The sequence below is a fragment of the Drosophila gunungcola genome, chromosome 3R (genome assembly GCF_025200985.1).
Source record: "Drosophila gunungcola strain Sukarami chromosome 3R, Dgunungcola_SK_2, whole genome shotgun sequence".
Taxonomy (NCBI): Eukaryota; Metazoa; Arthropoda; class Insecta; order Diptera; family Drosophilidae; genus Drosophila; species Drosophila gunungcola.
The window spans coordinates 9392089-9420000 of record NC_069139.1 but is presented as its reverse complement, the minus strand read 5'-3'; the positions used below and the strand labels follow the sequence as shown (position 1 = coordinate 9420000).

The 27912-nt window shown below is 43.8% G+C and overlaps 3 protein-coding genes across 10 annotated transcripts in view; 1 reads left to right on the top strand and 2 right to left on the bottom strand.

Moving 5' to 3' along the window:
• The window catches only part of LOC128266110 (myb-like protein AA), a 10986-nt gene extending 1073 nt beyond the window's left edge, over nt 1–9913 (bottom strand). Inside the window, exons 1-5 of one of the 8 annotated variants that reach the window (XM_053002388.1) lie at nt 9731–9913; nt 7329–7648; nt 5932–6021; nt 2087–2258; nt 1–422 (exon numbers count right to left, since the gene is read on the bottom strand). The exon at nt 1–422 is cut by the window's left edge and continues 1070 nt beyond it. In XM_053002388.1, coding sequence (XP_052858348.1) covers nt 1–422; nt 2087–2258; nt 5932–6021; nt 7329–7643 — 999 coding nt within the window. In that variant the 5' untranslated portion in view covers nt 7644–7648; nt 9731–9913. The other 7 variants (XM_053002389.1, XM_053002386.1, XM_053002385.1 and 4 more) reach the window with 7 other exon arrangements.
• Nucleotides 9914–11787: 1874 nt separating this feature from the next.
• LOC128256872 (uncharacterized) lies at nt 11788–15034 on the top strand. Its single transcript, XM_052987568.1, has 4 exons — nt 11788–12040; nt 12105–12173; nt 13475–13597; nt 13670–15034. Exons 1-4 carry the CDS (start codon nt 11882–11884, stop codon nt 14627–14629), a joined length of 1311 nt encoding a protein of 436 aa, XP_052843528.1. The 5' UTR covers nt 11788–11881; the 3' UTR covers nt 14630–15034.
• A 6304-nt stretch (nt 15035–21338) lies between these two features.
• LOC128266441 (uncharacterized) lies at nt 21339–27076 on the bottom strand. Its single transcript, XM_053002959.1, has 3 exons — nt 25285–27076; nt 24197–24358; nt 21339–22755 (listed from the first exon to the last, which is right to left on the bottom strand). The coding sequence occupies exons 1-3, from the start codon at nt 26821–26823 to the stop codon at nt 21916–21918; spliced, it is 2541 nt and encodes an 846-aa protein (XP_052858919.1). The 5' UTR covers nt 26824–27076; the 3' UTR covers nt 21339–21915.
• Between the last annotated feature and the right edge of the window lie 836 nt (nt 27077–27912).

Sequence of the window (27912 nt, the reverse complement as noted above, 5' to 3'; positions counted from 1 at the left end):
CTTTAACTTTGGTTTAACGAGCATATTGTTGTGACCCTCCCCCGAAAGTCCCAGTCCGAGTCCTAGCTCCTCGGCAGTCCTTGTCTCCTGGTGCTGCACTTTTATCAGCGTGCAGCGTTGCAGGACAGCCTCCTGACTTTTCCTCCTGATTTCGGTGGGAGTCTGGGCCTGGGCATTCGCCTCGACCCCAGCTCCCTTTGGCATTTGGCTTGGGTTTGTGTTGGAGTTTGGGTTTTGGTTTTGGTTTGGGCTTTGGTCCACCGAAACTGTCAGTTGCCTGGAGATTTGCTTGCCGCACTTCTTGCCGGAACTCGTCTTGGCCAGCGCCATTTTCGGTTGATTATGATATTCATTTGTGCACTTGTTGACGCTGCTGCTCAGCTTTTCATGGCCCTGGGCCGCAGTCACCTTGTTGGCTTTCCCTGCAAAAGAGGCAGCACCGAAAAAAGAGCCATTAAAAAAGTGCCTTGGGAATGGACTACGTAATGTAAATATAATAAATACAGCCAGGATATCTAGTTCTAGCTCGGATAACTCCACGCACAGTTCGCAAGTTTTCCAGCAGTTGCAATTGTGCACTGGCGCTCGTTAGGGTTTCGCCCCGACTCTTGACAGTAACTCCCCAGGAGTTCAAGTGGCAAATGAAAATGGAAAAAAGTACATAAATTTACCCGTTCCTACGTCTATATAAATATGAGCTTGGAAAATCTCGACGAAACATAAGGAATGCACACTTAATGTAGAAGCAATAAAAACGCACTAAGCACAGCATAAGCTGGGAAAAACAAAGCAGAAGACCCCGAAGTGGGGAAAAGCGTGGAAAAGTGGGCAAGAGTGGGTAAAAGTGGCAAAAAATGAAGACCAACAAGTAAAAACAAATGCAGACAACGGCGGAAAATTCTGTTCCTGCTTGTTACCTCCGCTGTAAACTTCACTCGAAGTTAAGTTGGCGGACACAGATTGAAAATGGCAACAAGGGCGGCTAAACTTTAAACGAAGCAGCCAAAGCAACAAATGCCAGCAAGATGGCAGTGGCGCAAAGCGCGAAAAACTTTAGCAATTTATGTTACATAATTATGCTATAAAAAGAACAACAAGCGAAGATGAGCCATTGCGCTCAATTTCAAGCACTCTTGACTCACTCTTGACTCCTGGCTCCGCTTTCTTGTCACATTTTTCTTTCATTTGCGCCGCCTCTCGGTTGAGATTTAAGTGAAACATTGACACTTGCCGCTGCTCAAAAGTTTTGGCCCACCCAAATGAGGACTCAGGCGGCCCAGGATGTTGCCAATGGCACAGGATACATATATTTAAGCTGGACGGGGGCGAAAGTCATTTGCCGGGGTTTTGTATTTCAAAGCTCATATCTATTCGGCTAAACGAAAAATATCCGGAAGCATAATGGTTGTATTTTTAGACACGAATTCAATATCAATTTGGGTATAATTATTACAATTAAATGAGGAATTTCATCTTCAAATAAAAAATAATTGTTTGTGTTGTGTATAAATGATTAGTCTTTTGCAATAAGTTATTTTTGTTATTCTTTAATGTACGTCAAGCAAAGTAAAGTAAAGTAGAAATTCAATTAAATAATAAAATAAATACTAATTTTTAGTAAATGTGAAGTTGCTTACATTTTATTATTGTAGTTCTAAATTAAATTCATTCAACATATAATGGGGAATGGTACTTTGGTACCACAGAATTTATTTACAATTGTTTTCATTTTTGTATTTCTTAATAAATATCCAGATCAGTAAAGCAAAGTAAATAAATGTAAAAATGTTATTTAACACAAATTGAAAATTAAATTACTTTTAGAATCTAGCGGACAATAAATACTGATTTTTTAATAAATGTGAAAAAATTATTAAATCTAAATTAAATGCAGTCAATATTAAATGGTTAATGATACTTTAGTATCACAGAATCTTACACCCGACACCCTTTTGCCATTTAAGAGTGAAGAAACTGGCAGAAACAGACTGTTGCCTAATGACAAGGCTAATTCGGGTATCGGTTGGCGCAGATTAAATGGATGAAAGTCGCGAATACATGTACTTAAAAAGCGGTCAGCACTTACCGCCGTCGCAGGGGAAGCTCTCCGCCAGCAGGGTGAATAATTTGTCCGACAGCAGACAGCGGCCCCTCGGCCCCAAAGGAACCCGGCACACCGGACACTTTACGGAGCGACTGCGGCAATTATTGCAGAGCACGTGTCCGTTGCAGCACTGCCAGCCAGGTGGCTTGATGACCTGATTTCCGTTGCAAGTTGGAGTTGGAGTTGCAGCCACGAAGAATAAGGGAAAGAAAAAGGATCTCGGTGAATGTGTGTAATTATTCAGGGGGTGGGGGGGGGTTATTATTTCAATTAATTATAAACATCGGGGCCAACGTGGCCATCGAACCCCAGGTCCCCAGGGGCTGCCATCGAGCTGGACTCTCTGATTGCTTCATTATTATTCTCCGAATTGCATTTAAACAAAAAGCAATTCTAGACTATGTCGTACGTAATGCACAAACGGACACTAAATTTGATTATTGCCCACATTTGGCTCTTGTTTGCCCCCGGAACATGGTCTCCTCAAGTCCAACTGCTGCCGGTGCCCCGATTGCCGTTCTCAAATTGACATGAAAAATGTATTATATTGGCAGCGTTGTGCGCAGCAAGCTTTCCCATTTAAATTGAAAATCAAATTGAAAATATTGCAAGCGGATTTAAAATAATACAACTGTGTTTGATGCACACCCAAAATACTTTTGCGCATTTGAAGTCGGTCCCTCACAAGAGCACAAAAACATAAATACAGAAATTCTATACAAAAAACACAGAAATGCGAGCACCGAATACGGAATATGGACGAAAGGACTATACTGGACTGGGAAATATATATCGATATATGTATATCCAATGCTTTTTGTCTCTGCCCGTTTGTGCGTGTGTTCAGCCAAAAACTGTTGTAAATATGCAGGCGAACATAAATTTGCGACGAGCTGAATAAAGAAACAATCTTTGTACTGCAGCTTTTCTTCTTTTTGCAACGATTTGGCAAAACTGCAATCGAAGTGTTACAAATTTATAGCGATTCGTTTGCAATCTGACAATATAAAAACATCAAGATAAAGAGCCAAAGTGCAGGGCAAAAAAAATCTATGATTTGACCCTCATTAACTTAAGCAACTAACGCAAATCTCCTTGCTTTATTGCCCTTTCACACCTACTAAACGCAAAAAACTGTAAACTGCGATAGTCACACACGCTTTAATAGCTGAAAAATTCTACAACTTTTTCTCATGTCCCCCAACTAAAATAAATCAAAGTAATAGGAATTTAGGGAATGTGCACGTGCGGCAGATTTTTTTTTATGTTTTTCTTCCATTATTGTTTTTAATTGGCTTAAATGGCATGAGCAAATGCTTTTAATTTTAATACCTCTGCATGCATAAACAAAGACTCCAATTAGAGATAGAAATCAATTAAATGCAGCTGAGCGAAAACTGGGAAAATGGGGAAAGTGGAAATGGAAGTGGAAGTGAATGTGGAAGTGGCGGCGGAAGTGGACAAAGCCGAGTACTTTTAGCCCACTTTTCTGCATCTGTCGCAAATCAATCGAAATTGGCTTAGCATGCTTTTAGGCATATTGTAAAATATACTCAAAAGCATTGATTCGATGGCATGAACTCGTTTGCCAGTTCATATTAACCAAAGCACCGCGGGGCTAATCGAAAATGAATTAATCTTATTGCCATTGTGAGCCGGAGTTGAGCTGTTTGTTTTCAACATTTATGAAAATTAAATGGCCCGCAAATTTATGCATATTTAAATGAAACAAAAACAGTTTTATGCCCGATTTAATGTCAAACAAGGAAAGGCAAATCCTTAGCCGACTGCATGCAGACTAATGCATGCGATTAGCATTGAAGGGAATCGAGGATGCACAACTATTGAAAATCTAGCAAAACAAAATCCCTTAATAACTTAATGGACTTGTGTGCGTGTTTGCATACCCAAATACGCCACACATACACACACACACATAGAGAGGCTTACAAACCGAAGGATATGTGTTCATAATACAATATAATGCCGGCTCCGTGCCACAGTAATAATGGCCAAATCCGAAGGACCTTCTTTCTCTCTCTCTCTCTCTCTCCCTCTCTCTCTCTCTGTCCCTGTCTTTGTCTCCTTCTGGCCGGCAAATATGCCGCAGGCGAGAGCAGGACAGAGCAGCATAAACTGATTTCGGGTTAATAAACAAATTATTCAGTGCAGCAGCAAGTGGAGTCCAAGCTGCTCTGCGACCAACTCGATCCGAAGGCGTTGTAGCGTGGCCGGCGTCCAGGATACGGGCTGTGGATGTGGATGTGGTTGTGGATGTCCTTGCCGCTCCGCTCCGCACATGTTTAATTTATGGTTACACACTGACTCTCCGGCAACGAGATCAGCTGCAGGCGAGAATTTCATTTGAAAATAACTCTGCATTTTAAATGTGCACAGGCGGGGGAGCAAAGGCGAAACGGGGAAACAGGAGCTCTCTGCCCACCGGTCTGCATACTCTTTATCTTGTCTAATTAATTAAATTTATGTTTTTGCTGACAAGCTGGGCATAAATAAATTTAAAGCCCGGCCCTCGACGCCCGGCTTTAATTTAAATGCACAACGAGCTCTGGGCTCTCAGCTCTGAATAAGCATCAGAAACAGCAAAATCAGAAGCTTGCCCGCAGGCGATTGACACGATTATTCACACTGACTTCCGCCGCCGATGCTGCTGCCGCCGTCCCACACACACACACTAATCGTCAATATTTGATTTTTAAACGACATAATCAATCACATGGCCCGCTGTGGATGTATATATTTTGCAAAACTAATCAAATCACATGCCCGGGCAAACATTTATCAAAAACCTACTCGAATATAGGACAAAATAAAACAGCCGGCCGAATAAAAAACTTGGCCAAGCAACATAACCGACGGCTATTAACTGCCAACATGGAGAGCCGGATTGGGCCATGTGCGTCGTTTGAGTAATTGAGTCAACAAAGCTGGCATACCTGGGATGGCCAGGGGAGGGGAGGGTAGGGGTGCTATCTGGGGGGGACAGGGACACACGACATGGACGTAGGACAGGGGGCACGCAATCACCGGCAGCCCGACGTTGCAAACTTTATATGCAGTCAAGTGATTAGCAACAAACTTGCGCAGCAAAATCAACGCAGCTCCGGAACAGGATGGCTCTGGGATTGCCAATGGAACTGCTTATGTACAGAGAATAAATCTTCATTCCAGTTCCTGATTCTATTTTACCTTTAGAGCGTGCCAAAATGTTTTTTATATTCAAAAATTTGATGGTTAAAGTTTAATATCCATCTTAAAATATAATATCATCTACTTGTTTATAGTCTAGTTAACCGATTTTGTAGATTTTTTAGATACTGAATAAATTCATCATCAATTGTAATATTAATTTTAACGTCTACAATTTATAATACCATATTCACCAGCCAAGCTTTAAATTTAATTTGTAAAAATAAGTTTGTTTTTAAATGATTTGAAAATATTAATTATTTTAATCTCGTCCTATATTTACATACCAGCATTTTAAAATTGGCATTGTAAGATACAAGCCAGTTAAATATCATATTAAAAAGGCAAACATTCATTGCGATATTTTTCTCAAAGTGGCTTGGTCGGCAGCGGCTCACAAAGGCAAACAAGAGGCCAACTAAGTTTTGGGGGAGTTGGGTCGAGAGTTCGAGCCCAGCTGAGTTAGATAATGACGAACTAAAACTAAAGCCAGTCAGCCTCATCGATATGCAATGCACATGCCGGCGGAATGGGCGAGTCCTTATGGCCCAGCATCCCGCCCACTCAAGCAGCCCGCCCAATCCTCATCCCGCATCCCGCATGGCCCATTTTCCACTTACCTCAAGGCACACAGGACACTCCAGTAATTGGGAAATATGTTGCAGGCATGTTGCAAACTTTTGCAGCGATTGTTGATTAATTCCGTGCTGCTGCAAGTATAAAGGGAAATACCGTCGGTTAATTTAAGGATTCCACTTCAAGGTTGAACCGCACTTGGGGCATGATTGAATCAATTAAATTTGACGCCTACATTTAATTATATTTCAATTTTTGGCGTGGCCCACATTTTCGATGGTGCGATATTAATAATTCACGCAACACTGCTTAAGAAATGCAACGATTTAAGCCGATTTCCATTCAATTTGCATTTGATTGTCAAAAGTTCTGCATGCGAAAGAAACTTAACGTCCTGTGGACAAGTGCTGTTGCAAGTTTCATCTGCCTAACGGGTCAAACTCTGTGATTCACTGCCTTCGGCACTGATTGAAATGGACTTTCGATGCCAACCACCTGTGTGTGCGAATGTCCTGGCTGGCCTTAAGTTTTCACCGTCCACTGCAAGGACATTTAGGTCAATTGAATTGCAATAAAGTACACGTAATGTGTCAAGAACGAAATTGCGTTATTTCGATTCAATTGCATTTAACAAAGTAAACAGATTCTTGGTCAGCAGATAAACAATTTACAACGACACTGCCACATGAACGCCGCCAGGTATCTGCATGCCCGAACGCCTTGAGACTCATTTTGGGATATAAATTTACCTATACATTAAAGTGGACCTGAGTAATAAATAAAAAGTTCAATGTCTGTTCCTCACTTTAAAAGCCTATAACTAGGTTTTTTTATGTCTATAATACATTGTACATAAATAAAGGTAGTCGAAAAAGTAAAATCACTTAAAACTTTTAAGGCTTAAAAACATTTTGTTAAGACTAGAATATGTTTTGCACTGCTAGCCAAAGTTCTACATAAAAATTGTATTATATTAAAGAATTATTTCGCTAAATTTAATAGGTTTTTAACTAAAGATTTTAAATAAACGTTATGTTTAGGCTCATCCCAGCTTGCAATTCAGTCAACTTAACCTCTATATACGCAATTAAGCTTAAGAAAATAGCATTTGATGGCCAGTCAATTAAGATTGCATGTGGTTATGGATGAATTATGAGCTTAAGACTAATTTCGTATTTTTTGTTTTGTTTTCAGAGGTGACCTTGGGCTAACAAAACTGCAATGGGCAGAAGTAAAAACACAAAAAGCAAGCGACTGCATCGTCTAATTTCTAGTTACTGGGCCAAAGCAGCAAAAGCAGCAGCTCCAGTCATTAATTCAATCAGTATTACGTAACGCTCAGTGGCGCACGAACATGTAAGACAATGGCCCATTTAAACAGACCTCCAAGAGAGGTATTTTATTTGAGTCAAATCTATTAAGACAAGCAAAAAAGACTCACCACAGCGTGCGATGCCTCCGCAGGATCCTCATTTGGGGCCATGTTCGCTTGCTGGCGCCACATCATCAGGGTCACGACCTCAGCGCCGCTCTGCCAGTGATCCTGCAGCCGGCTGGCCAGCTCACTGATCCTCAGCCCAAGGACATCGGCTCCGTTAAGCTCGAGCAGAGTGTCCCCCAACCGGACGCCGCCCATTTCCGCATTCGACTTCGCCTGCACCCCGCTGACCCACGGATACGGGTCCCAGGGGGCACGACTCAAATTCAGGCCCAAGGTGCCATTCGCGCAGGCGTAGATGGTGCACAGCTGGAGCATCTTATCTGCAATGGCAGGAACTTGAATTAAATCTGGCACTCGGACTCAGAATCCCAGTCACAAGGTCACACACGCACACAAGCTGCGTTGGCCAACATAAATTTAGCCAATTTTCAACACTTTGCACACAAACACCCTCGCTCATCTAATTACCTGGGCCAACACATATAGTGGGTATTTGGGGTGGGGCTCAGAAAAATGTTGCCAAACTGTTTTATTTCGTTTGTCATGGGGTGCTCCAAGATGGCCCAAGATGGCCCAAGATGCCCCAACACTAGTTGACATGCCCAGCACGTACACACTCGCATTTATTATGCCCCCTAAATGTGTGTGATTGGGGCAACCGGAGTCCTCTGATTTGCAGCACTTGCCTCATTCGCACCTTTTGGCGGGCGATTATTTTACCTTTCGGCAGCTGCCTCGAAGCCCAATTAATTAGCCCGAAAGTTTGGTGCCAAGTGGTCGTAATTACGCATACGCCACGTTCGCCAGGCGTAAAATGTGCTCACATAAATCAAAAGTTTTGCGGGCCAAGACGGACGAAAAAAAAAAAGAACAAAAAATGGAAGGGTTTTCTTGAAAACTTTGAGCACTAACGAAAATCAATTAAGCCCCCAGGCAGCCGGAACCGCCATAATATGTACATTGTACATACATATAGTATAGAACAAACCAGAACCCAGCTGTTCTGCCATCTGGATTCTATCGCTTAGTCACTGCCACTGTCATTGCCTATCGAAGTCGTAGTCTAAGTGGAAGCCATGAATTGCGTCAGATTCGCTGGGCTGACAGCTTAGAAGATTCTCACACCGAAATTGATTATGTTCCTTGCACTCCAAACTTCTCAGCGTAGATTGAGAATTTATAGCTTCCTCTCCGATGGTGATTGTCTACGCACGCGGATACAGATGTGAGTACGAGTACGAGTGTGAGTACGGCAAACTTGTTCAAATCACTTCACTTCACTTGTACTGACATTGGCCATGAAATCGCTGTGACGTCGAGCCAATGAAGTGGGCACAGCGCAAAGTAAATAAGTCCATGAACAATAAGCTGGCCATCATTCGATTATGCCTTGTCCCTTGTAGGGGCAATTAAGAATTCGCTTTAATTATTTAGCCAAGCCGCAGAAGTTAGTTAGTGCTGCACCCACTACAAAAGGGGAAAGCCACCAACCGCAGCCCAAGTCAATGAAGCGCGGCAATGAGGCAACAAATTACGCAAACTCCGAATGCAGGATGACTGCCCCTGGTAACGCTCCAATTCAGGCCTAAATTTAATTGGCGGCTGCAATATTTATACCGTAAAGTTAACGCTTTGTTTCTGGTTTTATTAGTCTTAGTGGGAAGCGAACTGAGCTTCGGCGCGTGTGAATTGCAACTGACTGCAATACGCAGTCCTCCGAAGGTGATGCACTGCACAAGGCACACACCAATTGCAAACTGGCTTGGCTCACAACTCCGTGGCCGCTTTCGTTTTCAGTGTATTGAGTCAGTGGCAAAGCTGGCGAACTGGCGAAGCGAGACTAAAACAAACTCACACGAAAATTGCGTCACAATTACACGAAAGAAACCGCAAGCGGGCTGTAAAAAAAAAAAGCGCCAGAGACAGAGACCCAGAAACCCCAAAGCGGGCTAAAATGTTGCGCATGCGCCATTGACGCTGCGCTCTACAATTAGCCGCCTGGGACCTGAAACGGCGGGACAGGCGTATAAATTCCCAATTGAACGTGGGTCTCAGGTTTTCGCCTCTGTTTTGATTTCGCACAGTGTGTGTGCTTGTGTGTGTGAAATTTTCGCAAGCATTGCGTTTGCGTATGATTTATGCGCTGCTCTCTTGACGCGTTTCTAATTCAATTTAGACCCGTTTGTTTGCTTGGCAGTAGGAAATAGAAGCAAACTTGTTTGCCGCTTTTAATTATGCGAGTATCCAGCAAATGCGTTTTTAATTGTGCGTTACACTTCCGCGTTTTTTGGAGTAAGCGGTCTCAGCCGGACCTTGACCTAAGACAAAGTTAACCAACGCGTAAGGTCATTTAGGCCATTAGACGGGGGCTTTAAGGTCTCGCATGCTTTGTTAACAATTACATACGTTTTTTTTTTTTTGTTTCTTTTCTGCTTGAACCTCTCAGCTGGTTAACCAATTTTCACCACTCTCGACCACGCTGGTTGATTGTTTTCCTCGCGTTGGTAATAGGTTATAACTTTACTTGGCGCCGGCGCTTCGCACTTCGCGTTTGCTAGCGGAACTTGCGGCGCTTGCGCACTGAATGCGAGCTGCGAAGAAACTGAGGCTCGGCGTCTTCACAGCTGACCAGCAGACCTACAAACTTGGCTTAAACGCAGCGCCCCCACTCGGCAGAGCTTTGAACTAGCTGCCAGCGAGCTTTTCAGCGGTCTTTCAAAACCAATTGCGGCTAAGTTATAAGGCGGAATTGCTCTTGAATTTGGCCAATTGCCTTTGGGGCCCAGGCCTAATTGCCGGCCGATTAATAAAAGTCAATTACCTTTCGTGCGGGTGTTCGCGAAACATGAATTTTGATGTTATTGCCTGGCCAAGTATTTGGTAATTTTGGCACTGCTGACGGCTCTCGGCTGCCGAACGCTTCTGTGGGCCACTCGACGCCACATAATTTCAGCCAAATCAAATTAAACTGGCAAATTGAAAAGCCAAAACGAAATCACACACCACAATGCCGACCAGGGTCATTTTGGCTGGGCCCAAAATTTAATGAAATTACCGATTTCAATGCTATTTGGGCAATGTTTTAGCCGAGCGCCAAACTGAAATTACCGCTCCAATGGCAGTTAAACCAGCGAACACAACACAACACAAAAAAACGAAAGTCAAATGGATTGAAATATTTTGTTGGTTTGTTGGTTGGTTTGCTGGCCATGCTCAGCCAAATCCATTTGTCAGCTGCCAATTTGCATCAGTTATCATTGTTAGGGTTAATGGACGAGCTGGTTTAGGGCCGTTTATTTATTTAGGGCCCCATTGTTTATGTTTATCGCGACCCAACACCTTCATGCAGTGCCACGTTTGTTGTTTTAATTTCTTCAGTATTTCAAATAACAATATTTTGGTCCACTTGTTCGCCGCACAATTGACAATGCACTGCCATTTGGCACAGCCCACACGCAATTAAGCTGGAAAATAGTGTTGTTTATTTTCAAATTTAATTACAAAGTCGGAAAACGTTTAAAGTAAACAAATTGGAATTAAACTGATTAAATTTCGTGTACATTATTGCTAATAGCGAATTTATCAGATTACAATGTATGAAGGTTTTATCTAAAATTTGTAAATACACAATTTAAAAATAAAATCCGTCTGTCGGAGGAAGCTAATTTTTATCATTTATAAGTTCATATTTTAAAAGATTTATTGTATTTCATCTAAATTATGTTTCGTGTATATTATTGCTAATAATTTGCTTCATGAGTTTAAATTGTATTACAACATAATCATCTAAATTACTCCATAAGGCCATGTTCTCGATTTCTCTTCCGCGGAAATACGGAACCTTGATATATAACTTTCGGAGAATCAGAGAGTCTAATGAAATTAACTGATACTTGTTTGGTTATATGTGTGTACTGTATTGTGTTTAAATTAGAACTTTAAAAAGCATCTACAGACTATCTAAAATGTTTATGACTCAATCCCCGAAGAATTTGTTTGTTTATTCAGGTTTATCAATGTGTCATAATGCTTATGCCTGCGACTTTATAGCGCACCCAAAAACCGTTGCCAGCCGAAAGTTCAAATATTTACTTAGCTTCACAAGACTAACTTCCATGAGCTCAACTGGCTGTCAGCATCGGATCTCGGATCTGAAATCTCAAATCTCGAATCTCTGGCCCTGGTCGCAGTCACATTTTGGCGCCGACAACTTACAGCACCGCCAACCGCCTCGTAAAATGTCCAAAGTGATCGAGGGGGTTAAGGGGTTCAAATGGGTTGGATGCTGGTGGCTGGTGGCTGAGAGCTTGGCCGAAAGCTGAGGCCAAAATGTTTGTCGTAGCCGATTGCGTCGGCCCAAAGCGCTCAGTGCTCGGCGCTCGGCAACTTTTCAGGCGGCCCACATATAGCCAGCTGGCTCGAATCGAAAAACAAAAAACACACACGAAAAACAGTTTGCCAAGCGAGAGCGCACGTTGAACACGTCTCTCGCTAGCCGCATATTATTTTGTCTCCAATCGGTTGAAGTACCTGGGCTAGTTTTCCACTCGAAGATGAGGAAATCAGGGGGTGGACTCCATGCCCCGCCCACCGAAAACGGGGAGAATGGCGTCAGCTCCTCCGTCCGCCTGCTGAGGATCCCCCGGGCCGCCCCAGCGATGGAGAACTACGGATTCCAGCTGACCCGCAGCAAGTGGGACCCCTATCCCTGGGTAAAAAAGTAGCCAGTTGTCGTAGGTCCCGACCCCCGCTAATGCCATATCCCACACCTGACAGGTATGCGAAGTTGCCGCCGGCACACCTGCCGCACTTTGTGGCCTAAAACCCGGCGACTGCGTTCTGGAGGTGAGTACTGCCACGCGTAGTTGCCACAGACCACTGTCCACCTTTCACAGTTGTGGCAAATGCCCCAGACTTTGGCTTACACAAATAACAACGCAATTTACCATGGGAATTTTTGTTGTACACCTATGAAGGGCTTGTAGCAATCGTTTTACACGTTCTTTACCATTCAAAAATATTTTGGTTATGCTAAGTTGTACGAAAAAGTTACACATTCTTTAACTGACCTTTACTACTTGTAGTAAAGAAAAACAAGAATTCAAAATATATTTTCAGTTAACTATTTATAATTGAATGACTACAGCCAAAAGATTGCGTAGAATTTAAGCTGAGTAATCGTTGAATAAGTTGTTTTCAATTTAAAAATGTTTTGGGTATGCTTTAGACATTTTCTTTTTTTCAACCTGAACTTTACCACTTATAGTGAAGAAAAGGAAGTATTTAAAATATACTTCAAGCAAACTTATTATCGTTTGATAACTGCAAACAAAACGTTACACCGTTTTAAAACAAAATAATTGTAACTAAAAACTTTTTGCGCTATTAGTTCTAATTGTGTTGAAATATTTAAATTATTTTGGTAATGAAAAAAAGTACTGGTTAGTTTGCCAGCGAATAATTGTATATACTTTTTTAATTAGCAAAAAAAAATGCATCAAGCCATTTACGAATATTACTTATACTGACGACTTCAAATCTATCTATATATATATATATCTAGACCTGGACTTTGAAGTATTTTTGTAGCTGCCTTTGTTGTTCTGCGTGGATGTTGTTTGCTTAAAATAGCAATGCAGTAAAACTTAATTGCTTGGCATCGGCTTTATTCAGGAACTTAAACAGAGGAGAGTGGGGACTTGAAACAGCTGGCTCATGCAAAACCAGCCCTAGAAGAAAACAACTTAACGTACGTTAATTGTTAGGGCGGCTGGCTAACTGGCGGGAAAGATGAATTAGCGCACAGTAAATATTTAAGCCAAACAAAAAGCGAGCGACTTGCAGTCGCTTATCACTTAACAGCAACTCTTGGGTTAACAGTGACAGCGAGGGTTAACATTCGCAAGCAGTGTGTCAAGCAGTTTAGCCAAGCAGCGAGCAGTGCCTGGAATTTCAAAATGTGTTGGCCATAATTGACTATATTTATTTGTTTTCGGTATAGCAAATGTTTAGATACCTGATATGGTTTTGGTATTGCAGCTCTTCTTAGGAATAACAAAACAAACTGTAAAGAGTTTTTTATTAGACGTCAATCGTATCTATTGCGATTATTTACGATTAAAAAATATATATTTTTCTACTTCCAGGTAAATGGCCTAGATGTTTTAGGCTTGCGAGTTGCCGAAATCGCCAAAATGGTCAAAAGCCAAAAGGATGGCGTCACAATTCTCTGCTGGAACAGTGAGTGTGAAAAGGACTGTGATATTAACGTAAGTGTTTATTAAGGAATTGTAAATATGGTTAAGGCTAAGTTTATAAAACCGGAATCTGCCAATCCACAGAGCATCTGCTGTGCCCCCATGCCCACCAGCCTGCGTCGCCTGTCCCTCGTCCTGGAGAGCATCCTGCGCCTGGTCGAGTGTCCTGTTTGCGGGGTGACCATCTCTCCGCCGGCGATGCAGTGCCAAAATGGACACCTGCTCTGCGTGGACTGCCGCATCCGCTCGGAGCGTTGTCCTGTCTGCCGGGATTTCTACACGCCCCGACGGGCTCTTCTGGCGGAGCAGATTTTCCTGACCATCGCCAACACCTTCGAGATGTGCCGCTCGGAGGATAAGCTGCGGCAGAAGCTCTTTGCCGGGATAACACGGCCAGTCGCCGGGAGACAGGACCGGACGAGCAGGGTTGCCGGACAGGACACCTGGCGAAAGCGCAGACCAGTGCTGCCGACAAACAGGTTCCTAACCAAGTTGCTGGAGGGCTGCGCCTACTCGATGGACAACCTCTCCCCCTCGAATGCGGCCACCCTGCTGCGAACCAGTGCCACGGACTGCCATGGAGTCCCGGCCGGGACATCGCCGCTGACAGCCACGCCCCCCGAGAGGACAGCAACGCATGCCAGGAATGACGGGATGGCGGGGCATCCTTCACTCTCGCCGAATGATTTACAGCGGGAAGGAGTTAAGCCGAATGCCGAGGGCGGTGATGAGGACGAGGACGAGGAGGAGGACGAGAACGAGAACGAGAACGAGAACGAGGACGAGAACGAGGAATCTGGAACGGACAGCAGCCTCAGCTCCGCCGCATCCTTGCAACCACCCATCAATGAATCTTCTGGGATGCAACCATTGCGCATACCTCCTGTCACTCCGAGCCAAGATTTGCCTCAGCAGGTTGTCCAAACTAAGCCAGCCTCGCTGATGTACCGCTGTCCCTGCGAGCGGCCGGATCCGGAGGATCCTTCGCATTCAAAGGACCTGCATCAGGACTGCTGCTACAAATCCGCCATCCGTTTGCTTTGAGCCCGGGCATCTCAATCAACAGCATCCTCTTAGGCCAGCCCCTCCGCCCCGGCTCTCCTCACTAATTAAATTAAACGCCAGTTGCTCGGCCAAAGTTGCTTATCGCGTCGGGAAATGAACCCGCCAAAGGAATTGAATGGGTGTCGGAGCTGGACAAAGGCCCAAGTTAGAGATGCAAAGAAGTTGGTCCAGAGATGCTGCACTCGGCGAACTGCAGCGAAGAGTTCAACATGGCCAAGTTGAGTTCTAATTTAATCACTCCTGAACGCTCCAATGACTTTCTGTCATTTTGCTTCGGAGCTGTGCTGCTCGATAATGAACTTCGGGCAGTCCGGAATGAAAAGGTTTGTTTGACAGATTCGTGTCTTGAATTCACTCAGAAAATATACAGATTTGTTGAATCGATCTTTTGATTTCTTCTTTGCACATGGAATACTTTGCAGGAAAGAGTAATGTAGTAAATTAGCTTCACATACGTAGTGACTAAGCAAATACATCTTTAATAAGTTTTTCCAGTTACTGTTAACAAGAAAGTGTTTCAACTATTTATTATTTTTAAAATGAATTCAAGCCTAATTGTGATTCTTCTAAGAATTTTAAAATGTATGCCATGTGGAAAACATCTTAAAACAAGACATTCGTATTATTTAGGCCTATTTAAGATTCTTTGAAATATAATTTAGTGTTAAAAAGGGTATTTTCCGTAAGCTTCATAAATGTTTTGCATTTGCGCAAAATATTCGAGCTAAAATTTTAGATTTTGTTTTAGTCCGCCAAATTTTGCGCAGTGCAGGGCAAGTTATGGTTGCAGTCTGAGCCGCCAGCCGCAGATGCAGGTCAATCAGGGTGGAGTGAAGGTTGCCGGACAAGCGCGTAATGAGCTTTATTTGTCATCGGGAGCAGGCGTGGATCCTGTGCGAGCAGCAACCATAATGACAGCCGCAGTTGGACAACCATTATGCCGCTCGTTTACCATTTAATATTGATGCAAGGCGCCAAAGGAGGTACCACGTCACGCCAGCCACAGGCTCCGGTTGCTTTGGTTGCTCCAACGGGCCTGGGAAACCGCATTCTTATCCCGGCAGAATAGCCTCCCGCTGCTGCTGCTGCTCCAGGACGAAGCTGCTATGAAAATGTCATCAAAACAGGAAGTGGCAGTTTAATTTAAGCGCGTTAATTGAATTTTATTTTCTGCTTTGTTGATGGCGCGGACAAAGCCAGGCGAAGGCGTGGGCAGAGACCAAGTCCGAGCCGGAGTCCGGAGTCCGGAGTACGGATCCGCGTCCGGTTGTGAGTCCGATGCGGAAATTGATTTGCTGGTGCTGCTGCTGCGGCTGCTTCTCCTGGGGTTGATGCATTGTGAGCCGGGATTGGTGGAAATAGTTAGTATCCCGTGGCGTCGTCACCTGGCAGAGTCGGCAAACTTTAATTACGAACTTCTATGCGCCATTATGCTGGGGAAGCCTGTTTAAATTGCTGTTATTGTTGCATTCTGAACAAGACTTTTGTGGCACACAGGCCCAGCCACACACTTTCTAATTGCATTTCATTATCTATTGGGAAATTACAGCGATTTCGAGGGTCGATGATGATGGCAACACCGCTAATGGCAACCGTTTCGAGTGCTCCTCCACGTGCAATGCAATTAATTTCGCTGTCGCGAGTAAAAGAAAACGCAGCAGCGCGAACCGCGACAAGTGTGCTTCTTTTGCCCTCCGGCACCCGCATAATTTGCAATGGGAAACCCAGATCGATCTATTGGTAATTTAATTAATGTGAAGCACTCATTATCGAGCGCAATTTGGCTTGGGTAAATACAAGGATTCAGGGCTTAAAGTATCCCCAGCTTTCAATTTGCATCCTTGGGCGGGTTGTTTAAGTTCTCGTCTTGCATCAAAATAAACGGCTCTTTGGGGCAAGTTTCGGGCCCGGCCAAGTGGTAATGGCCAAAACAATAAATTCACTTTGGAGCGAATTTTCGCTGCCACGCCCACTCGAGCACTTGCCGCACAAGTGGAGGTCACGACAGTGCACCACACGGCGTATGAGTATGGGTATGCGTTCGAGTCCAAGTGCACTCAACAAAAAATACCGGGGAAAATAAAATAAATTGGAGTGCAGTCGCAGTATAAAAGCACATTTAAGTCTTTAGTTTGCACAGATATAAATTTTATTATCTTTAAATAAGTTTTTTAAACAATTAATTATGAATGTTTATTATTAAAAAGTTTTTGCATATGTTAAACTAACTTTTAAACTGCAATCTTCAACTATACAAATTTAAAAAATGACTAAAAATAATATTTTAACTTCGCAGAATATCAATGGGTTTATTCATTAACTTTTTGAGTATTTTTAGATTTCAGTTGCACTCTTTTTTTTTTCATTTTGGCATATTTGTAAGTAAAAACTTTTTATAAGTTACAACAGCATTAAGAAGTGTAGTATGGTGATGAATTTGATTGTTCGAAAGTAATTGCTGGCAAAATCTAAGTTAATAGCCAACAGATTGAAGAAGTGGAAGATTTCCTGTCACTTTTCTCCCTGTGTAGCTTATCAGCCGGCAACAGAAACAGTCTGTGTATTGTGTGTGTGAAGCTTAGCAACAATGTGACCGCCCAAAGCGAAGGAAGGCGTGCAACAATTTGGAGAATCCTTCCCTTTTGGCGGCGCAGCTGTTCCGTGTGCGGCCGCAACCTTAGAAACTTTCTAACGAGCATTTTGCAGTGCCACGCCCCCCTCTGCGATCTGCTCCCCTCGATGGCTTTTGTTGTTGCTGCACGCCTTTGGCTGCCGCCTGGCGTGCTGTTATTGTTATTGTTATTGTTTTCGAGCTGGCAAACAACATGTGCGGTTGTCATAAATTTAACGCCAAAAGAGCATTTTAAGCAGTCAGCCAAAGACCCCCAAGCTTGGGGACTAAGTCTTCTAATTACTCCGAGGGAAAACTTTTCGGGCGAGGGAAAACCCATGATTCATGTGTGTGCATCTCCGCCGGGAAACTTTGACGAGTCGCCGGAAATGCTGGACCAAAAATGCCTTTTACCATATGCAGCCGCTGCGTGCAAAGTGTTTCCATATTTAAATTCGTGCGTTCGAATATTTGAAACTGCAAAGTGCAAACTGCAAACGGCCAATGGAAATTATTTATTTAATTAAATATTAAAAAACGTGCTGTGGCCATCTGTTATTGCATTAGTCGCCATGAGCTCGCCCCGCTGGGGGCTCTGTAAAATGTGGTGCGCATATCTATCTGATTTATTCAATTTTTTTTCCCATTATACTGGGCCATTTTTGTTTTTATTCCCGCACGCTCGCCGAGCTTCTGGCACCGGCAAAGAAACTTAATTACGGTTGAGCGACGTCGCAAGAGCCTGATTAAATTAAAATGAATATGAATTGCAATCGCGCTTGCACTCGCCTTCGCACTCGCATTCGCAGTCGCATTCACGGCGCCTGTAAATAGGCAACAAAGCGATTGCGCTGGCGACATGTGAGTGACACATTTCACACTGGGATTGAATTAATTGAAACATCCGGGTCTTTAATTTAAAATTCGACTCCACCGCGAGTACCCTTGAATTTGTGTGTGTGTCTGTTTGCCATTGAGAGGGAAATTTAACAATTTTCGCAGCGGCTAGCAAATAATATGCAGACCGCAAAGATACATCGCAGCACACCGCCCAAAGGGGCAGCCTTGGATATTAAAATTAAAATTCCATTGATTAGAAAATTGTAAATGCATGGAATTTTAGGATATCGCTGTGTGGCGATCTTTCGATTTGCATAATTGCGAGCCAAACGGTCACAACGCACCGAAAATCGGAGCCACAACAGCTGCAATGGGTGTGTTTTTTGGGTGGTGCAGATGCTTATCGGGCTGTAACTTTCCACCGACCAGTGGCCACCGCCCATAAATATCAAAAATTCTAACACATGGACGGAGGTTTTTCAGTTGTGGGAGGGGGTGGTCATACCCGCAGGTGTGAGATCCCGCGAACCTGTTCGCTTTTTGCATCCTGGCTGGGGACTTTTTAATTAAAATAAAAACGAACAGCAAGGGGCCGCAATGGAAATGCCACATAATTGTCGAATTGTTGCCACTTGCCACGCGTGTTTCCCGGGCGGTGGGCGTGGCCGGCGGAATGGGCGTTTGCTGATTAACAAAAATAAATTGTGAGCCCGACTTTGGCATAACAATTACTCCACCACATGTGGGGTATGTGCGATGGTCATTTCCATAAAACTTCTCGCTCTCACTGTCTCACTGTCTCTCTGTCTGTGTGTGTGTGAGTGTGTGTGTGTGTATGTGTGTGTCTGCACTTTTTGTTTGCGGATGTTTTCGTTGAGCTTGTAAATATTTAGCTGCCATCCGCGTGTGCTCGCTGGCGCCTAGCTGCACAATTTTTGCCCTTTAACCTCAAAAGCAAAAAATTCATTTTGGTTCCAGCTAAAATCCGGTTTGCAAGAGCACCAGGATCCAGCCAATGACCACTTGTAGCCCTCAGCAGGCGGTCCAACAGCCATTTCGATGCCCAGGGCCCCGGGGAATAGCAGGGGTATATTGTTTAGATAACATTTTGAAACAATTTTATTAATTAAATTCAAAACGCCTGTCAAAATGTTACTTTAGTTTTAACTTTGAAAACGGTCAATCTATTAAATACTAATTTAAAGTTTATGGCTTAATTATCTTTAGTGAGTATACTTAACACTAATTTAAAGTTTATGGCTTAATTTTCTAATATACCCTTATTGTTTTATATTATATTAATTTTTTATGCATCAACTTTTATATTTTATTATAGTGGGTAAAATTTTAGGCTATTAACAAAACAAAAATCAACAAATTTAAGCAAAAATTGCCTGATCTATTTTAAACGGATTTTTAAAAGTCATTTCTCCAAAATGTTGTATTCAAACCCACTTCTTACCTGCCTTACAATTTGTAAGTCATTTGGTAGATTTTTTGATATTTTAATTTTGTAAATCTCGAAAATGGATTGAAAATGACTTTGCCAGATTGTTGTTAAAGTTTCATGTACTTTTTTAACTGAGTTTCGAAAGGTAAAAAATTCCCGGTTTTGAGATTTATAATATCTTTTTTGATAAAAAAAGGGTTTGAAAATGGGTACACTTCTTTCGATAGACCAAAGATTGCGATATTGCGAGAGTCAGGGACGGAGCAATAGAAAGTAAGCGGGCAAAAAAGTCAAAATCATGCCTTTGCTCATGTTTTATGTGCGATATTCCGTTGTGTTCTGCTGGGCTGCTTTTAATTGCTTTACATTTTTGTTTATTTTGTTGACGCTGTCCCTGCAGTTCCGCATGTGGGAGTGTGTGTGTGTGTGTCTGGCTCTATGAGTGTGTGTGGATGTGGGTGTGTGTTTGTCCCTGTCTGTGTTTGCGGGCTGTAATGAAGACCCGTGTCGGTCTGCATATTAACTGGCACACTTGGAGCCTTTTTAAATGCATAGTGCAGCGGAATAAGGCCCACTCAGCCGCCCAAAAAACACCCTCACATCAGCAGCCCTAAGCATTTTAGGGCTGTAGTTGAACAGCGAAAACAGAAACGAGTTGGTGGGCTTTTCGAGGGGATTGCGGCTGCGGCAAGTAAATTTGCACACGGCTTTCATTGTCTGTCATAAGCATAAATGGTTATTAATATTAAAGTTCATAACGGGCAATGTTAACTGCTCATTTAACGGGGCCATGCTTCTGGCCACTTTATTTCTGCCCGACTGCCCAGCCCGGGCCACGCCCTTTCTGCTCATTGATATGTTGGCAGTTGTTTACACATTAACAGCCCGCTGTGTGCCATGACCCTAGCAATTTCCAACCAGTTAACGAAAGGGGCCATTCGAGCCTTATTAAGTCACTAAAAATGCATTGGCGGTGCAGCTCTGTGGCTGCGCAGCCCAGTTTCGTCAAGGTTTAAGGCTTAATTCTATCAATTTTAATGAGAGGCTCACACAGTTTTCCCTCCGTTAATATCCCATAATTTCCATTACAGGCAGGACTCGCTGTGGTACATTAAATCAAATTAGGCGAACGCCGGGCTGCTTTAAGCTGCTTCACCCAACCCAACCAAACCCAACCCGACCAACTGCAATCAGTGCGCGACCTGAACCCAAATTAATTTAAGACTTAAGCCGATTTTTATGAATTTTATATGCAACGCTAATTAATTCGATATATGTAAACAAATACATGAAAAACTGAGAATGTGTTAAAAGCGAATAATAAATTAACTATATACATATATGGCTCCCTGGCGTTGTAAATTATTTTTTGAATGCACAGCAATTAAGTAAAGTCAGACGGCCAAACATGAAACGGAAATCCCAACATGTTGTGCATGTCTCCCCGTCCGATATTCCGCAAAAAGGTCCAGGTGAGAGATATATAATCGAAAACGAATGGATAGCCGTAATCACGGTGCGTTAACAGGAACATTGCATTCGGCGGGGATTTATAGCTTTTTACAGATGTTATTCATAGCGAAAATGGGCTTATTCTAATAGTGTTCAACATTAATTAATAACTACCAAGCCTTTGAATATTATCAACTGTTAAACAATCTATTAAACGTTTTTTTGCGAAGTATTTATTTTGCCGAATTTCACTTTGTTGGCAATATACATATATTTATTTCATTATTGTAGACCTGTAATGTATAGCATTGTATTTAAACAAATAATACGGCTTTAAACGAAAATATCCCTTTGATGTCAGCAAGTAAAATCACACTTACCAATTTTGTTCTTTTATAAAGCAAACATTAAATCTTTTTTAATCCAATTCATTAACTTTGTCTGCAATCTTTTAATTATTTTTTCGCTACCCCATACAATGTGTACATGTTTCACCAAGTAATTAAAATGAATATTCAAATGAAATTAAATATTCAAATGCATTTGATAAGACAAAAAGTGCAAATAAAATTAATTATTATGGTCAATGCGTTTGTTGACAAACTTAAACAAAGCAATTACAGATAGTACTTATAGCCGAGAGTATTCTAGTTAACTTAATTTTTGGGAAGAGGCTGGGAAGACGCGGCTAATCACTGGATTACAATGAAATTCAGGAACGTTTCTTTGTGGCGTGTGTTCTATGCTTAGTTTACACTGCTTATTTTAAGTATGTACAGAGATGGTGTCTTACTAGTGGTAGGAATTCTTATAAGGGCTCAGGCACTGAGATCTTTGGACATTGATTTGCTGACTGTTCCAGGTGGGCTCTTGCTACGAATATATGTTAGTAGTTTTATAAGCTGGCTTAAGTCAAATGAACTGGGGGAAGTCCAGCATGTCGAAGTTGTTGTCGAACTCGGACTGCAGATGGAAATTAGCCGACGGCGGCGGGCTTTTGGAAGGCGGCTCGTAGACATCCGCCAGGTATTTGGTCACGTACTCGAACGACACAAACTCGCTCAAGTGGCATTTGCTGTCGCCATTGGCCGGGCCAATTCCATTAGTAGTTGCAGGCTTCGCCGTCGTCAGCATTTGCTCGAGTTCGCTTAATTGATTAATATTTCCATTGTAATGATTATTGCTGTTGTTGTTGTTGTTGTTGTTGTTGTTGCTGCTGCCACTGCAAACGCTCAGCGCATCCGTTTCCGGTGCAGCAGCATTGACATTGCCATTGTCATTGCCATTGCCATTGCCATATGTTCCGATTGCGGTTCCCCTGCCGCTCTGATTGTGCTCAATGATGACAATGCAATTTGACAACTCATTAAAGTTCATTGAATTGTTATTAGCTGCAACACCGGTGCCGCAATTGTTGCGGTCTATCCTGTCGCTTTGCTCGGTCTGCAGCTGCAATGCCTCGCTGCAGCTATTGCTGCGGTGCTGGCGTTGATCCCCTACGGCACCTGCACCTGCACCCGCCCCTGTTACTGCCCCTGCCCCGCCCCCTTGCAGCAGGGCCGACTCCGAGTGGCGGCGAGTTTTGGCCGTCTTCTTTGGACCGGAGGGTGGGGGATTGGAGGCGCCGCCGGCGGATTTGCGCCGCAGCTGTCCGTTGGCGTTGCGCAGCGCGTGGTTCTTGACATGTTTGCGGAGGCTGGAGGGATCCGTGTAGCGCTTCGTGCATCCTGGCAGCTGGCAGGCATAGGGTTTCTGTTCCAATAGAGCGAGAATGGAATGGAGCGTTGCGTTAGTACCCAGTATTTGCCTCAGATTCTATTCAAACCGCAGTGGCTCAGTGCCGCTGCCTAAAACTATGCAATTGATTTCTCCCATTCGTCCTGCAGGCGCTCCTAGCTCGCACACTCGCACACTCGCACACCCACACACAATACACACACCCACACATTCACACAGCCGCTAACAGATGGGCCAGCGTATTTGCCAAGTCAAATCGTTTTGAAATGTCATTCTGCATTTTGTTTGTTCTGCCCATGCAGAAGCCGCGGGCCGAAAGCGACAACAGCAATGCCAGTGCACTTAAAAAAAATGTTTTTTTTTTTAAATTTGGAAACTCCGATTTTGAGACCCTCTTTTATCTAAAAATCGCATAAACGAATTTCATAAATCAAAGGTACTACAATTGATTCCCTAATATCCCTAACATTTATTTATTTCAATTTTTATTTTTCTCCTATACTGTTGTTTAATAAAATATCATATTTTACTTTAATTTTACTCAATGGAATAGTTTAAATCCCTACTACTTTTATTTTCATAAAAAAGTAATTTATTTATCAAAACATAAGTTTAATCTGTTAAATATTTGTTAAAAATAAAATCCAAGAACCGAAAACCTGACAACAGCCAGAGTTGATTTACATTACATATAAAATCATTGCCCAGTAAATACAAGTTTTTTTATGACTAAGCAATAATGACATTATCTTTTCTCTTTTTAACAATTTTCTCTTGAATATATAACGACAAGGGCGCGACTACTTGCTCATTCTTTGGACCCATTTTTCTAAGTGCACCCTGCCAAACCAGCACACATCGCATCCTTTTGTGATCCTGATTGGCTGCCCTGCCCCTTCAGCTAGGCAACGAAAGTAACTCGTTTAGTTTATTCGATTTGCCTGCTGCTGTTGTTGCTGTTGCTGTTGCTACTGCTACTGCTGTTGCTGTTGCTGCTGGCTGAATCGCTGGCCTTTTCAGCTGGTTTTGACCTTTTTTCCGGTTGTCGTACGCGCTGACGCGGCTGCCGTCGCTGCTATTCCCATTGCTATTCCTATTCCTACTCCAGCTGCTGTTACTTTTGCCATCGGGCCATCGGTGCCCGCTCTCACAGATAGAGCACACACGCAAAACTATAAATCACTCAGGCAGCGAAATGCGAAATGTGCACATGTCATGCTGGCAGCAGCAGCAACAGGGGCCACTGCTTTTTTTTTTGATTGGCTAAGCGCCTTGGCGTCCGTTAAATCTTAAAGCCGCTTGGCGGCGACCCCAGCTGCATCTTTTGCAGCCGCCAGCGACCTCCTCAATTTCCTTTTGACACGCACTGCAAATTGGTGGAGCATCTCATCCCCATCCCCCATCCCCATCCCCATCCCCCATCCTCATATGCATATGGCTTTATAGGGATACTCACCGTGTCGTAGTGGGTCCTTTGATGTTTCGCCCGATCCGAGCTATTGCTGAACGCTTTGAGGCAACCTTTATACTGGCAGCCATAAGGCCGCTCGCCCGTGTGCGAGCGCTGATGAATTTTCAAATTTTCCAAACGCGAGAATGCTTTATTGCAACCGGGAAACTGTAATGGAAAAACAAAAAGGAAAAAGGGTGTCATCGAAAATTGCAATTACCAGGGTGTGGGGGCAAAGAAATAAAGAAGAAGTGTCAGAAGGACGCATAAAATTGTGACCTCCCAGCAGATGCGTGGCCCGCAGCAGCAGGTGTCACCAGGGCACCCAGGCCATCCAGCCCACTGCCACCCACCATCCCACCATCCCACCATCCCACCTCCCACCTGAAAGAGCAAATTACGTTTTTGCAACAGAAACAGAAACTGAAACATGTGTAATGGCAAGAGGCGGCAACTTGATGATGGCCGAGCCTTTTTGATCGAAAAAAAGCACTGGCAAGAATCCATCAATTACTCAAAAATCCAAATGAAAGAGCATCCCAGCGAAGGATGGAAGCTGTAGCGAGTGTTGGCCCTAATAACATTACCAGCAACTCCATTTCAAGTGGATCTCGGACTCGGACTCAGACTCGCAGCCGTCGCCCTGTCAATTTCCGTGATTGCCCTGCGCCGCACAATTCATCATCCCAGCGATGGCGCATCAAATGTCAACACGTGCATGATACAAACACAAAAAGGCAAACTAAAAACACACGAAATGGGTTCTCCACGAGAAAAGTCTTGTTTCGGACGCATAAACAAATGTAACCAGCTGGGCTGGCAAAAAGGAAAGATCCATATCAATTGTTTGATTTTGAAAAATGATATTCTATGAGGGATTGGAAAGGTTGGTAAACAGAGAGAAAAAACATCTAAATTTAGGAGTTCATATTTTGCCATACATGAAAATCCTTATAAAAAGTCTTTTTCTCAGAGACTTCGTAAGTAAATAAAAAAAAAAATAAATAAAATAAAAGATATATGTCTATGACAATGGAGTTTTTACTTTTTGAGCTTTAAAAGAAGTAAGCTTTGGGTACGTTTTCTATGCTTACCGGACATTTGTTGGGCTTCTCGCCGCTGTGGACTCGCATGTGGATGAGCAGCTTGTAGCGGGCATTGAAGGGCTTGTACCGCCTGGGACAGTCCAGCCAAAAGCAGGAGAAGTCCTCTCCCTTGCGCACATCCACATGGCACTTTTCGATGTGCTCCACGAAGGCCTGTTGGTGGGGGAACTCCTCGTCGCAGCCCGTCCAGCGGCAGATGAGTGGGATCGTGGCCTCGATCTCAGCCTCCGCCTCCGGATCGCAGCAGATTGAGTCCGGCTTGTTCTCATTCTCCATAGGTGGAGCAAACACTTCGTTGTCCAGTTCCTCCTCCTCCTCGTTGTAGTTCTCATCGTCCTCACTGTCCAGGTTATGGAACTCCTCGGCCTTGATATAGTCATCCGCCAAATAGTTGACCATATCGGATTTACAGATCTCGGATTGCTGTTGCTGCGGTTCATGTTGCTGATGCAGCTGCAACTCCTGCTGCTGCTGCTGTTGCTGTTGCTGCAACTGATGCTGATAGAACTGCTGCTGCTCGCCCAGCATTAGCTCGTCCAGCTCATCGATGGTCCAGATGGCCTTGTGCTCGCGATTGGGCTTCTCGATGGCCTGGGCCATGTTGTTCTGGTAGTTCTCGGTGGTGGTATACCCAGATCCCTGGTAAAGATTCGCGTAGTCCTCGTAGTTGCTGGCGCACATGGGAATGCATTTGGGGGTGCCGAAGGTCGAGCTCATCGAGGGAAGCTTCGTGGGCGAGGTAACCGCCTTGGCCAAATCCAGCTGCTGCTCCTGTTCCTCGAACACATTGCACAATTTTGGCGAGGCGGCACTCGCTGTGGCGACTGCTGAAATCTCGCCAAGATTAAAGTTCAGCCAGGCATCGAGGTGCGGCGATGAGCACGGTGATTGGTTTTTCGATTGGCAATTAATCTCGTCATAATTAAAGTAATCAATATCCAGATTGATGGAGTCACTTGCCGGCTGCACGGGAAGTTGGCTGTTCTGCCCGCTGCAGGGTGTGTACGGTGTGTAGGGTGTGTACGGGGTGTATGGCGTCTGGGGAGGTTGCAGCAGTCCGGGCAGATCCGATTCTCCAGTCAGCCGGGCTATGTCTTCCGGCTCGAAGCGAAAGATGTCCTCGCGATTGAGCTGCGTGTACTGGCCCTGCTGGTAGGGCATTCCCGTATTTCCCGCGGCGGCGCAGACTATGTCATCCTGATCCGAATCCTGCTGCTGATCCTGTCCAGCTGCGTAGCTGTGCTGGCAGTCACTGAACACCGAGTTGGGCGTCTCGGCGGCAAAGCAGAGGTGCGAAAAGTCAGGGAACTGCAACTCCGCCGTGGCAAAGTGACTATGGCCATCGGTTTCCACCTTTGCTGGCACCCGGAAAATGTCCCCCGTCTCCCTGTTGTTTGCCCCAATATTGGCACTCAGCGGGGGCGACATGAATCCGCCGTAGCAGCCGCCTCTCTCCTTGCCCGAAATCTCCGCCGTCTTGACGTACATGCCGCCACTCTGGCTGCTGGTCTTCAGCGTCGAAGACATACTATATTATATGGGGTCGTTCTGGTGATTTGCTGTCCGTTCTTCTTGGCCGGCCGCTTTCACTTTCGCATTTCCGCAGTTGTCTGGGAAGGTTGCCAATTCAGTTTTGTTTCTTTTTTAGTCTTTTTTACGGCCACCGAACGCGGGAAATCCCAGGAAAATCACACACTGCTACACACACGCACACGTAAATCCGAGAGTTCTATAATTTCTAGTTCTACAATATTCGGCTGACACTTGCGATGTTCACGCCACCGCGATCTGGCTGACAATAAGCCGGAGAGCTGCTGCCGCCCGATATTTAAATGCCCGGAACGAGAACGGGATGTCTTACGGGAATGGGAATGTGAACGGGGAGGGGGAACGGGGGGGGGGGAACGGAGATCGTGGAGTGTTGGATCCTGCCTCTGCCGACGTCGCTGTCGCTTTTCCTGCCTTTGGCACGCACATGTGCTACCGCCGCTGCCTCCGTCGACGCCGACGTCTCATTTCCCCTCCCCTCCTCCGCCAACCCTACACCTTGCCCTCTACCTCCACCTCCACCCCCATCCCCTTCCCCATCCCCTAGATTTTCCAGATCTTGGGTGTAGTTGTACTTCTCTTGTTTTAGTCCCAATGCTGCCGCTGTGGTTGTTGCTCTTGTTAATACTGTTATTTTAGGCTGATGTTGTGTATAGAAATTATGCGCGAGTTGTACCGAGTGCCCAGTGGGAAATTGGAAAAACCCATGAGCATTACAATGAATTATTATTGAAAAATTATATCATATATAGTGTAGTTGAATTTTCAAGTGAATGAGTATTATTGTATTAGGGTCTATGGGGTGTTGGATGATTATCTCTGATGAATAATTCACTGTTTTTATTTCTCTATATTTTAAAATCAACTAATTATTTATGTAAATATGTACTAAAACTTCGTATATTTTTTATGTACAACATATATATTTTTTAATCCAAAGATTTCATAAAAAATCAATTAACGAAACAGAATCTAATGAGTTAATGAATCAAAATGTATCTTCAAATTCAAGGTTACAAAAGTTATGATATTCTCTTTTATAATAATATCTGAAATAAGTCACTCAGT